General features: G+C 32.7%; 1 protein-coding gene across 3 annotated transcripts in view; it reads right to left on the bottom strand.

Moving 5' to 3' along the window:
• LOC125061848 (multiple C2 and transmembrane domain-containing protein-like) overlaps positions 1–13,004 on the bottom strand; it is a 100,992-nt gene that overhangs the window by 14,232 nt on the left and 73,756 nt on the right. For all 3 annotated transcript variants that reach the window (XM_047667479.1, XM_047667478.1, XM_047667480.1), the window contains exons 4-6: positions 11,654–11,797; positions 10,220–10,403; positions 3,277–3,473 (exon numbers count right to left, since the gene is read on the bottom strand). In XM_047667479.1, the coding sequence (XP_047523435.1) occupies positions 3,277–3,473; positions 10,220–10,403; positions 11,654–11,797 (525 nt within the window). The remainder of the gene's footprint in view (positions 1–3,276; positions 3,474–10,219; positions 10,404–11,653; positions 11,798–13,004) is intronic.

The following is a 13,004-nucleotide window of genomic DNA, read 5'->3' on the forward strand; positions in this document are numbered from 1 at the left end:
GCTTATAACTAACATAAAATTACGGGTTGCGACGCTAACAAAACCTAACTTACCTTATCTAAGGGTTCACAAATCTAAATAACTTATGTTATTGGACATTATCAGAAACGAGAATGTTAAAATACAATTTATGAGTGTGGTAAAAACTAAAGGGCTCAATATTGGCTTCAAGTGTACAATGATTGTTTACATTTTGTTTTGGTTTCTAATTATTAACTAAAATATTTATATCTAACTAACTAAAGCTAGGTTACATAACTGTCGGTCAGAATTTATTTAAAATTTATTTATGGCCAAATTTTAAACAAAAATATTATAAAACTATTATACAATTAAGTGAATTTTATTATATTACCAATATTTGCCATCCCTTAACCTTTTCTTAATACTTTTTTTTTATTTATGCAAAATAACGACGTCCAGACACTACTCGTGCTCGATGCATGAATTTGTTATTAAATATCAATTAAAAAGTATGAATATTTATTTTTATTTATATTTAAATATCGTTAACCTACAAAGTAATAATTATAATTATTAAAAATGGAAAATTACAACAAATTTAAAAAGTTTGGTCCCCGTGGCAGTGTACCTTTAACACTGACAGCATTTCCTCGCTGTATCGCGATACTTATTCATTAAGTGAGAAAAGCACCAGCCCTGCGATTCTGTAACTCACTTTTCGAACTCACACAGCGGTTTTCGCATCGGCGGTCGCTCTCAAATCAGTCGTGAAGCACTCATTTTATGATTTGGCATTCCGATAAACAATAAACTACAAGCTCCCACCTTTTCAGAATGCCAAATCATAAAATGACTGCTTGACGACTGATTTGAGAGCGACCGCCGATGCGAAGACCGCTGTGTGAGTTCGAAAAGTGAGTTACAGAATCGCAGGGCAGTTCTGGGGTCACCGATACTATATACCAATTTAAATCTTTAATTAGCGCCGAGTGTATAACACTGTTATACTTTTTGTTATACACTCGGCTTGAGAGGTTATTTCAAATATGAATAAAAATTGGGAGAAACCGTTGAGGTATTATTTCGATCTTGCGTTATTCGTTACAGCCACGAGTAAATTACCTAACCTAACATTAGTTAAGTTACATATATATATAATGTAGTTAATAATTAGAAGCATGGGCAAATGTAAACAATCGCACACTTGAAGCCAATATGAGCCCTTTAGTTTTAACCGCACTTATAAATTGTATTTTAACATTCTCGTTTCCGATAATGTACAATAAAATAAGTGTTAGTTAGATTTGTGAACGATAAGAAGCCACGTTAGTTCTTGTTAGCGTCGCAACCACACTACCTGTTAATTTTATGTTAGTTGTAAGCTCATATTTTAAACCATTTAAGTCAGTTGTTACCCAGCTTCAAACAAAGTATTTTATTTGAACATATCCATACAACAACCGCTACCGAACTTAACTCACACTTCGAGTTTATCTTTGGTTTAATTTGCATGGGTTCGAGGATTAATATAAATTGTATAGAATAGAGCGATTTAAAATAAAATACCCCCAAAAAATCCCGCTGAATAAATCGACCCCCTAAAAACCCTGTACATCTGGTTTTCCCTAAATTTTGGGGCAAGACCCCCAAGTTGGCATCACTGCAGCAATACCGTCTAGGTACGTCATTTTGATATAAAGTCTATCTCCGTACCTATGAGTTACATTTATCGCCGTCGTAAAACCCTACTGAACAACATTTAACATTATTGTTAGGTTCTGTGTAAATCTATATTTACTATATCTATAATCTATACGAACGATCCTATCCCTACCCAGTAACATAAAAAAAAAATGTGTGCGTATACTAGGTGCACACACGTAAGAAGTGAAACTTCTTTATGACCTTATTTTTCGAAAAATGATCTACTATAATATGCAACTTTACAGAAATTGGTTAAATAAAGTTAAATTAGATAAAGTTTAACAAAAGGCTTATATTATCATAGACATGAATACAAATACAATTATTTCATTTTAACTTATTACTGTACTACTATGTAGTACTAAGATTATTACAGAATTTCATTAATTGTAATAGAATTATTAGTATTACTATCATTGTTCTCGTTATTATATATTTTTGTTACTAATGGCTTCGAATCTCTTCGGATCAACCGTGGTAGGGACAAGAAAAAGATGGCGCGTAGCCGAAAAATGTGACAAATGTGTGAAAGTTTGACTTCAAAAAACAACAGCAATACGTAACCTGCTACAAAATTTCTCCCATACGTCGATAAAGAAGTTTCACTTCAAAAGATGGCGCGTAACGGAAAAATGTGACGCGTAACGAAAAAATGTTACACTAAATTTTTTTCCAACCCCGATAAAGAATTTTCACTTCAAAAATTGTGTATACATTTCTAGTCTGTGACCGAGACTAAAAAACAGGAAATGTCACCTTGATATGCTAAAATCTGTGCATTACAATAACTTGCTAAATTGTCCAAAAAAATCCGAATCTCGAACAAAAGAATACTGTCTTGAGGAAAATATTTCGATTTAAATCTAGTTTCACTGTTCAATTTTTTGTGAAGTCTAGAATCTTCTTGTTTTTGGTATTTCTTAATAAAATGATAATATTTATATAATAATAAATAATAAATTAAAATATCTATTTTTCAATGAAAAAATAATTTGTGACATTATAAACATCTATTATCTATGCCCTTTGTTCCATTATTTGTGACTAAAATGTCACCTTGATGTGCTAAATGTGCAATACTTTAATTAGCTTACTGACAAAAAAGGGTGTAATTTAACAAATTAACATTGTCTGGCGAAAAATGAACATGTACCTAACATTATAATAATTTGGCTAAGAGACTGAATATTTGTATTTAAAGTCGATAGCGCTAAGTTACGGGACACATAAAATTTGTCAAAGTAGAAACCAGGAAGAGAGGCGATAGCGGCGAGATATTGGAAAATAGTAGCGAAGATGAGAGACAAATGGAAGAATTTGGATGTTGCCATCAATCCTTCGGAGAATGTGTACTAATATTAAATACGAGTATTATAACATAAAATTAACGTAATTCTAATGATAGTACTCGAATATATGCTATTTTATTTACTAATGTTACAAAGAGGAATGTATGTATGTTTGAAATGAATAATATCTAAAACTTTGCACTGACTTTAAAAAAAATCCCTGAATAATGATATTTAAAAGCTAAGCCGTGCGAATCTGGAATAGTTTTAAATAAATAAAATCTATTCCCTTAAACTTAGATATCAAAAAAATACTTACAAAACAAAGCTTTTGTCCCATTCCGGATCTGAAGTGCCTCGAATCGTATTGGTTTGTACCCTTGCGTTATCCAATTCGAGGATACAGTATGCGTTGACATTCCCGCTTAAGTTCATGGCACTTAACCCTTTCGCGCCATGAAGTGTTAATGACAATTGACCGACTTCACTCCAACCATTGTCAAAGCGATACCATTGCTGAAAAAAAAGAAAAATTGTAACGTGCCAGCTGCTATTGTTAAGGAAATAAATACTTTTTAATGAAGTTTGTCAAAAATACATACTAAAAAATGGTTGTCTGTATAGTCGGTTTACGTTTTTTACGGACAATAGTTTAACGTGACAACATATAACAAAAATTTCAGTTTTATGAATAAAATTGTATAATTTTTATTGAATTACCATTATTTTGTATGGTTACAAAGGAATGAATCCTCGGACGCATAGGCCAATTGAGAGGAAGAGAGCGCAAGCGTACAATGAGTGTAGACAGAGGGTCATGCTTTTTCGTGCTTGCAGCCAGCGTTTATCGATTTCTTAGACGTTGTCACGTCAAAAAACGCATTTTAATGAAGTACTCCAAAACACGAGTTAATCTAGCGCGCGAATTTTGACCATCGTATGTGAAAATTCAATTTGTTTAAGACATACAGACGTAATATTTCTGATATACGATATTTTTATATCTTTTGTGTGAATTATATAAAACAATTGTCAATAAACCTTATATACATAGCGCTGTTAAGAGATTTAAATAAATAATGATGTAAATGTTTACTTTTCTTACTGTTTTATATTCAATACACTCATAGAATATTCTTCCATATTAACTACATAGTTAGCTTAAACAAGAAAGAATATTTTATTAATTATTAGTTATTACCATGTCTACTAAAACATTTGTTTTATACATTATTATTTATACCATATCAATGGCGCCTTTTTAGGCCTGGGCCTCAAATTTCTGTATCTGTTCCGTGATCATTTCTAATAGACAAGTTTCTAAAAGACGACTTTTGGGTATAAATATTATTTTAGTTATATTATAGTATAACGCATGTCAGTTTTGAATGTGGTCATTGACTGAAAGTATTTGTAGAGGCGGGCATCAAACCTACAACATAGATGACTAGCGACTCTTGTAAGCAACGGGTGTTAGGGGATCGTACGATACGCTACATTTTTTTTTAATTTTATGGCCCGGTAACGAGACGAAGCTACGTTAATTAGCATCCATAAACGCGATAATTTGCGAAGCATTTAAGCAATGACGGTGAAAAGAGGCTTTTAATCTTTTAAATATTTTTATTCAATAGTCTCAGAGTAGAGAAAATATGGCGGGAAATGACCGAGTCCTTTACTCTGTGGAGATTCACAGATATCAGAGACAAAGAACAGAATAAATAAAGCTATATATAGTTGTGGAATAACTTCTATATGAATTATTAAATGTTGATTTTGAAACAACGATGTGAACCAGAAACTGAAGATTTAAATATACTATTACAGATCGAAATACTTTAGTGGAAAAGACGCTAGTTTTGGCTTGTCATTTAAATTTTAATTCGATTTTGTAAGAACATTTTGGATTATGAAAGAAATAGGATAAAAGTGATTGTTTTCAAGTAAAATAGCAAACTCTAAATGTTGTTCAAAATACACATTTGAGTTTCATTCATCATATATATATAACGTTGCTATGATTAGGATTAGTAAGTATACGATTTGCACTTATCTTAGCACGAATTGCCTGAAAGAGTCTGTGATTTTATTTCCTTTTGATGTCTTTGTTTTTTTTCTCGCGTGTAGTTTACCGTTTACTTGAAACTGGCATAAAGTTACAACTATTGCCATAATATTAAAAAAAAAGAGTCTGTGGCCACAGTCAGTCTTTACAAAACTCCGTCTTTATATTTTTCTTGTGTGCAAAGTGTGAATAATTGTGATAAATACTTACAGGTGTCATGACTTCAAAGATTTGTTTTTTTAAATAAATTGCACTACAGAACACGGAGGGAGACCTTTTAAAAATAACTGACGATTTTAAGAAAGGCATATGAGGATATGTTTGCAAGGACACTACGAAAGTAAATGTCAATGTTGTATAAATATTAAGTAAACAAAAAGATATTTCCTTACAATTTTTAAATTATAAAAATGGATTACTAATATACGAAGAACATTATTTATCGACATTGGTACAAGATTAATAGTCTGGCTAACGAAAGTAGATACTTGATTTTTTTGCAAACTTTTTATATAACAACTCTAAAGTTAGTACGGTCTTGATATTTTTTTATTTTAAATAAGTACATATTAGTTTTAGTTACTTTAGATAATGTTATTGTTCTTTTACAGATAGTCTTGAGATTATTAGCCAACGGTTATGAATTTAAGAAAAACAAAAATTAACGTTCATTATTAATTGAACGATATGATATAGCTGCATGGAGACATCGCTTTTTGCGTACCATTGCATCGAAACGTGCAGAAGGCAAGCCAATAATCTACTTAGATGAAACTTATGTCCACAAAACCTATAAGCCTAAAAATTGCAAGCATCCACTAGTAGTTGTTCCAACTTTCCTTTTTACTTTCAGGCTGCCATGCTGATATTTTTGAAATTTGCCGCGCTTTTTCGGTATGAACTTTCATTAGCCAGACCCTAAAATACAATTTTTTATGTGACAAGCACGTATAGGCAAACAAAACATACATGAAGAGATAATAAAAGAATTAAATTGAATTAAAAAAACTAAACGAAAATCTATTAGTGTCCGGACAACTATGGTTATCCAGACTTAGCTCGTTTATCGAATGCTCAATCCGGATTCAACATTATGTACTAACGAAGACAATTTAGTAATTATTTATTGAGATGTGTGTGCGGGTGTGTAAGTGTGTGTGCGTTTTTATGATAATTTAAAAATCCATTCGATTTGCTTATGTCCTTCGAAAAGACGGGTTTGTAGTTGATATGGATGATTTGAGGCACGCGTAATTTTTATTATATAGATTTAAAATACGTGTAAATATTTTGAGCATAGTTGAACCAAGATATGAAACAGTATGTTATAAATAAATAAAATATAATAATAAATATACAGTATGTACAATTTTCTTTAAAGCTACATAGTAATAATAAAAATGTATATATAAAAAATTAAAACAAATTTAAAAAGTTCCCTGTGGCAGTGTACCTTTAACGCTTGCAGCATTTCCTCGCTGTATTGCGATACTTATTCGTTGAGCGAGGAAAGGACCAGCTCTAGGGTCACCGGTACTATATACCAGGCGCCAATTTAAATCTTTAATTAGCGCCTGTGCACTTGAACCCCACGGCCCAAGAGTCTACTCCAAAGGGCACAAAATCGCTGTTTATTATTTTTGTTTTTATAATTGTAAATACTGTATATTTGATTGTTATTATTAATAATAAACACAAATCTATATATATAAAAATGAATTGCTGTTCGTTAGTCTCGCTAAAACTCGAAAACGGCTGGACCGATTTGGCTAATTATGATCTTAAAATATTTGTGGAAGATCAGGGAAGGTTTGAACGATGGGAAACGTAAATAATAATTAAAGAAAAATACTAAAAACGACAATTGAATTTCCCAATACAAACTGTTCTTAGATGGGAAATTGAACGTCTTGTTAGAAATAAAAAAATATCACTTGGTTGTCATTTATTTGTAGATTCTTTCAGAAATATGTGTTTCATAGTATTAGTATGTAGTCTGCTGTATGAGGGCCGACCTCTTTGGTCTGTTTTAAAAGTTTTGACACAAATATATGTTAGTGAAACAAAGTTCACGGGGTCATCTAGTTGTATAATAAATATTTAAGTAATTCTATAATCGGGTACATTTAATATTGTTCCATCCATCCATGTAACATGTTACATAAAATAAAAATACTAGTAATTTTTTGCTTAACTAATTTTTAGATTTAACTTGCGAGGTTAATACTACGCTTCGACTAAAAGAGTCAGCCTCGATTTCAACTGGACTTCTAGAAGTGAGACAACGCTCAGTCCGACACCCGGACGGCAAAATCTATTGTCTATGGGAGTCCCAGTTTGCGCTAAGTTTTCTGAAAATTTTGACAGTCCGAAAATCGGCATGGCAGTTTTGCGAACTGGTAAATTTGTTGAATCTTAATAATATATTACTTGGAGTACCTACTACATACCAGTCGTTAAGAACGATAGAATAAAATTTGGAGCTGTTTAAAAAAAGAAATCTGATATTAAATGCATGACGTAATCGGTCGAGCCGTTTCGGAGGAGTATAGGAATGAACATTGTGACACGAGAATTTTATATATTACTAGCTGACCGGGCAAACGTCGTTTTGCCATATCATTTATAATAAAAAAATTGGGGTTGATCGTAGAGGGGTGAAAGTTAGGGGTTGTATGTATTTTTGTATGTTGTATCATAAAAAAATAGAAATTAAAAAAATTGTCTAAAAAATAAATAAAAAAATTTAGGGGTGGACTACCCCTAACATTTAGGGGGGTGAAAAATAGATGTTGGCCGATTCTCATAGATACTGGATAAGCACAAAAAATTTCATCAAAATCGGTCAAGCCGTTTCGGAGGAGTATGGCAACGAAAACTGTGACAAGAGAATTTTATATATTAGATATTTTTAATGCAAGAAGACGGTGTAGGTAATATTGTGTCGTGCTATCGCATTAGTAGTTACTGTTAAGATAGAATAATGATGTGGAAATAAATAAATAATAATAATAACATTTCCTACACTATGAATGATGGATTTGGTGTCGTTTACATTGTCATAATAGGTCATAGCCAATTATAAGACAATTACCTTTAAGCTCAACCTTCCTAGTTGAACAGATGCAATTAAGTAATCATATAAAACGCATAAAATTGTCATAATAACTTCTATACAATGATCGCTTGAAAATAGGTCATGACATGTAATTAGCTGTATTACGATTTTCTCAATCTTCTACGGAAGTTTTTGTACCATTATATGAGTAGTGTACATTACATATACCAATGGCGCAACCTTTTTAGGTCTTAGCCTCAAATTTCTATACCTGTTCCATGATCTATAGAAGGCGATTAACCTTTTGTGTCTGACACCGTCGACTTTTTGTGTACATCGTACAAGCGAGTGTTAAATGCGCACATAGTAAATCCATTGGTGCAGTCGGGGATCGAACCTACGACCTCAAGGATGAGAGTCGCACACTGACGCCACTAGACCAACACTCCTCAGCAATGTATATAGGGAGTTTAAATGCCCAAAGACCAGGGAGTAGTAGTATATCATACAAAGTTTATTGCCATTCTTTTACTGTAGAGCTTAAAGAAGTTGGTGGGGAAGAATGATAGAAAAATACTCAAGCAAGAGATGGAGCCAGTTGGAGGATGAGATCTATAATGTCTATAAAAAATTGTATAAAGTGTGTTAATATTTTGTGAAGATGGAGGAATGTTTCAAGGAATAAATAAGGCTTCATTTTAATTATTATTAATGACTAGCTGGCCTGGCGAACATCGTACCGCCTAACAGTCGATTCTTTATTTTTTTTAATACTTATTCTGCTATTCGGGACACCGGTCTAGCTAGTAAGATAAAAAAATGAAAGTTGATAATACAACAAATACATTATGTCAAAAAATAAAAATTTACCTTCCCGGAACCCCTCCACTAACACTTGAACTATACGATATGGTATTAAAGTTCAAATTGCCTTTAAATATTATTACGAATATTTTGTATGGGAATATAGAAAAGTGTTGTTTTTCGACTTTTTCACTCATTTTTTTTAATTTTTCTCTCCGTAAGAACCATCCTCGTACTTCAAGGAATATTATAAAAAAAAATCAGACAAATCGGTCAAGCCGTATTCATGTTATGTCGTGACAACGGAAAACGGGTTTCATTTTTATATATATAGATATATCAATTGAAAAATAGTTATTATGTTTAGCCAGAATTACTGACTCCGTCCAACCCTTGGTACACACTCTGTCTCTACTTTTTATCAGTATCATAATTCAGAAAAAATACATATGTAAGAAATTAATAGTGTAATGAATTTGTGATTACTTATTATTATTAAACGTTATTTATCATAATTTTAAATATTAAAGTAATCTTTGACACTCGTTCCTATGACTGCCGTTCGACTCTGTGGTCGATTCGGGTTCGGTCGTGGAACGAGTACACGAAATGTCACGAAACTGGTTAATGACAAATGCTGGTTGCTTAAATACAGGAACTGGTTGGTGTGGCCCTCAGTTCGATTGAGCGGTCTAACTAAGCAGAAGCCTTTAAACAGTAGACTCTCAATGTCGATATTAAATGGCTGATGCCAACAAACCAATCTATGACAATAAGGAGAAGTATTTGTATAATATAAATAGTCGAATAGTGAGGATTCATCACAATAGAAACTAAGCATTAGAAGTTAAAATAAGTAAAAAACTGTTGTTGTGAACAAACAATTCTTCCATATTTCAATTTAAATATCAGGGCAGTCATCGCGGACCATGGTCACCCATTTTAGTGAATACGTTGCCGGCCTTTGAAGGAGGAGTATACTATTAATAATAATAATAAGTTTTTATTTCCAAAGAAAGTGGTACATTTAGTTTGATTAATTATAAAAAAAGACCGCACAATCAGCCATATAAAATAGGCGTGCAAATGTAATATCAATTATCATGATGTCATAAGAACAGAACTTAAGTATAATTGTTGTCAAAACTTATGATCAAAACCTCTCCCACTACATAATTGGCACCTTGCCTTTAAAAATTTATTCACCCTCCCCTTGAAAGCACTACACGGCAGTGATTTATAACTTCTAGAAAGGTGATTGAACAGTTTGATAGTCATGGCCTAACAATTTTTTTTTTCCTTCCATACCTTATAAACACAACGAGTAATACTTACGAATTGATCATCAGCTGGCGGTTCATGTCGAATACAGTTTGATGAGGGGATACTGTCTAAGGGTAAGTTTCTATCAGAACAGCTCAACGTGACCAGCATGTGAATAGAGCCCAACCCACAATCTATGTCCTGCCAGAGTTCGTGGGTCTTCTCTTTCTCCAACTGCGACAAGTCGATGACGCATCTGTAAAAGATTTTCTATTATATTCTTTGATGAAGTGATTCGTTCCTTCAACCTTCAATGTTGAATAGTGGTAGCAACATCACCGATATTGCAAAAACTACACAGAAGTTGCACACAAAATAGACATAGATATAACATTTATTACTAACGAAACACAACAAATAATAACAAAACTTTTTTTTCTCTCTCTCAAATCCTAAATCTCGGTATCACTATCACTACTAAATAATACACAAGAACAGAGTGTCTTCCCCTTAAAACACTGTAAGTTATTGGAAACTTTTTTACTTTAAATATCCTTTTAAGTAAATTAGGTTAGTTTTAAATTACCTATTAGTATTATTATTAGGTTAGCTCGTTATAATTTAAGCTAAAGTGTTATTTGCAGTGTGAAATAAATAAAATATTGTACGATAATTATTCGTGTCTTATGTCGGACTTTACCCACATGACGCCCACAACCCGCTAAATATCGAAGTGACGATATTTCTCGTTTATTATTACATCTTTCATATATATGATTTATTCCTAATCTCATTAAAAAGTTAATACATCTCTTATATCCTATAGCTCAAGGGCGACCCGAAATATACCTTGTGCAATACCAGAATCTTGTAAAGCCTTATTATTGAGAATGTCTTATAAAAAAGAATTAAACGGTGTATCACTTCCGTATAATCGAAGGCCAAGTTATATTTAAAAACATTTACATTCATTAAAGGTATATTTATGTAAATGATATGCGTAAAACTGTCTCTGTATATGGATTATTTTGTCTCTTTCTGTGGATTTGTATTTCCATTGTGTCGATAAGGGATAGATGACTGTTTAAGCTATAATTATCTTATTTTTACATTTTTATATGTTGAAGAAGTAAGTCTGGCTTCAGCGTGCGACTCTCATCTCTGAGGTTCAAATCCGGATGTGCACTAATGGAATTTCTATGCGCATCTAACACTCATGGTGATAGAAAACATCGTGAGGGGTTTCCTCATGTCTCAAATTCAAATATTGACATGTGTCAGGCATGATCACCTACTTGTCTATGAAATAAAAAATAACAAAGATGTAATCTCTGGCCTAAAGGTCTAGATACCAGGCCATAAACTCAAAAAAAAAAAAAACAAAGATGCAATCTAAACTGTCTATGCTACCATTACGCGGGAACACCTACCATTTCCGGCCGTATGTCAATGTCAAAACTGACAAACAAATTAACCATAAACTGATGAAAAGGTATTTCAACATACCTTCCGATAAAGTTTTTCTGTTTCACCTTATGCCATACAGTGACTTCCAGCGTGTCGTCGTCGTATAGGAATAAGTTGAATCGTTCCCGCCATACTGGTTTCGATTTGTGTACTTGTTTCGATTTGTGTGATTCCGAACCCAATCTGAAAAAGAAATAAAAGTTCATTTCTGTCACCTAACGTTCACGATATTTATTGTTTTATTTTATTTTTGCTCTCAAACATCACACATCTTAAAATGAGGATAATATCCTTATGAAGATATGTTATAAAAATAATATACACGTGTGAAAATTACATGAGAACCTAAGAAAGTGCCAGGATATCCATGCAACTTCCTCAATAGTAGCCCGCAATATCACAGCACACAACTCACGAGGCGCCTCTTTGTGTTAAATAATGGATCCACCAAGCATTCGCGAAAATAATAATAGCAAATAATAAACACAGCAAGGTTGCTGAAACTACTCGGCGAAAGACGAAATGTATGTGTGTAAATGATAAATGATGAATGATTTATTTTCTGTAAGTATGTTTGTACAAACACTTTTACACGTCAAGCATATTTTTTTTTAAACTACATGAGTTCGACGTTTCCTATCTGACTACTCTGAGAAGAAACGCCGAAACAAACTCAGAGGTAACAGTCTCTTTTAAAGTCCAGACATAATCTTGGTCAGATCATGTGAAGACCATGTAGATTGCAGTCTGAAATGGTCTTTTGAGGAAAGGACCACACAGATTGAGTGGACCTGTCCAGTCAGTGCACGCATTTGTCAGTAATCAGTCAGTGTACAATAAATCAGATCTGAATATTGCTATCTTATTCTCGCTTTCTCTCAAAACTTCGCCACTTCTTCAAGCCCTTAATAATCGTGGCGAGCTTTCCCGAAAGCTTTGAGATTATCTCACCACGGTGAACCTCTGATCCAAACCGTATGGCTCCGTTATTTAGGTATCTTGGTGCAGATATACTTATTTATATATTCACTACTTATGTGTGTGTGTGGCTTATGCCGTCTTCGGATGACATTTTTTTTTAATTGGAAATCGATCGATATATGTATTTGCTGGGCATATATTTATTAAACGTGCAAAAAGACAATTAAATAATATGGATCGTTCTCGACCGATCTTTTCGTAAGGAACTACAATAAGAAAAATAAAACTAAATATGTAGTTAATTACTTTGTTGCTTACAGCCAAAGCTCGACCAACAAAATACAACACCTGCTCTGTGAACGTTACACTATGTTGGAACAATAATTATAGTCAATGCAAATTAGTGTTAATTAATTTCAAAAGTCTTGCAGAATTAAAATCAACAATAGCGTTAGACATTAAATTTTTA

The sequence above is a fragment of the Pieris napi genome, chromosome 24, assembly GCF_905475465.1.
Source record: "Pieris napi chromosome 24, ilPieNapi1.2, whole genome shotgun sequence".
Classification (NCBI taxonomy): domain Eukaryota; kingdom Metazoa; phylum Arthropoda; class Insecta; order Lepidoptera; family Pieridae; genus Pieris; species Pieris napi.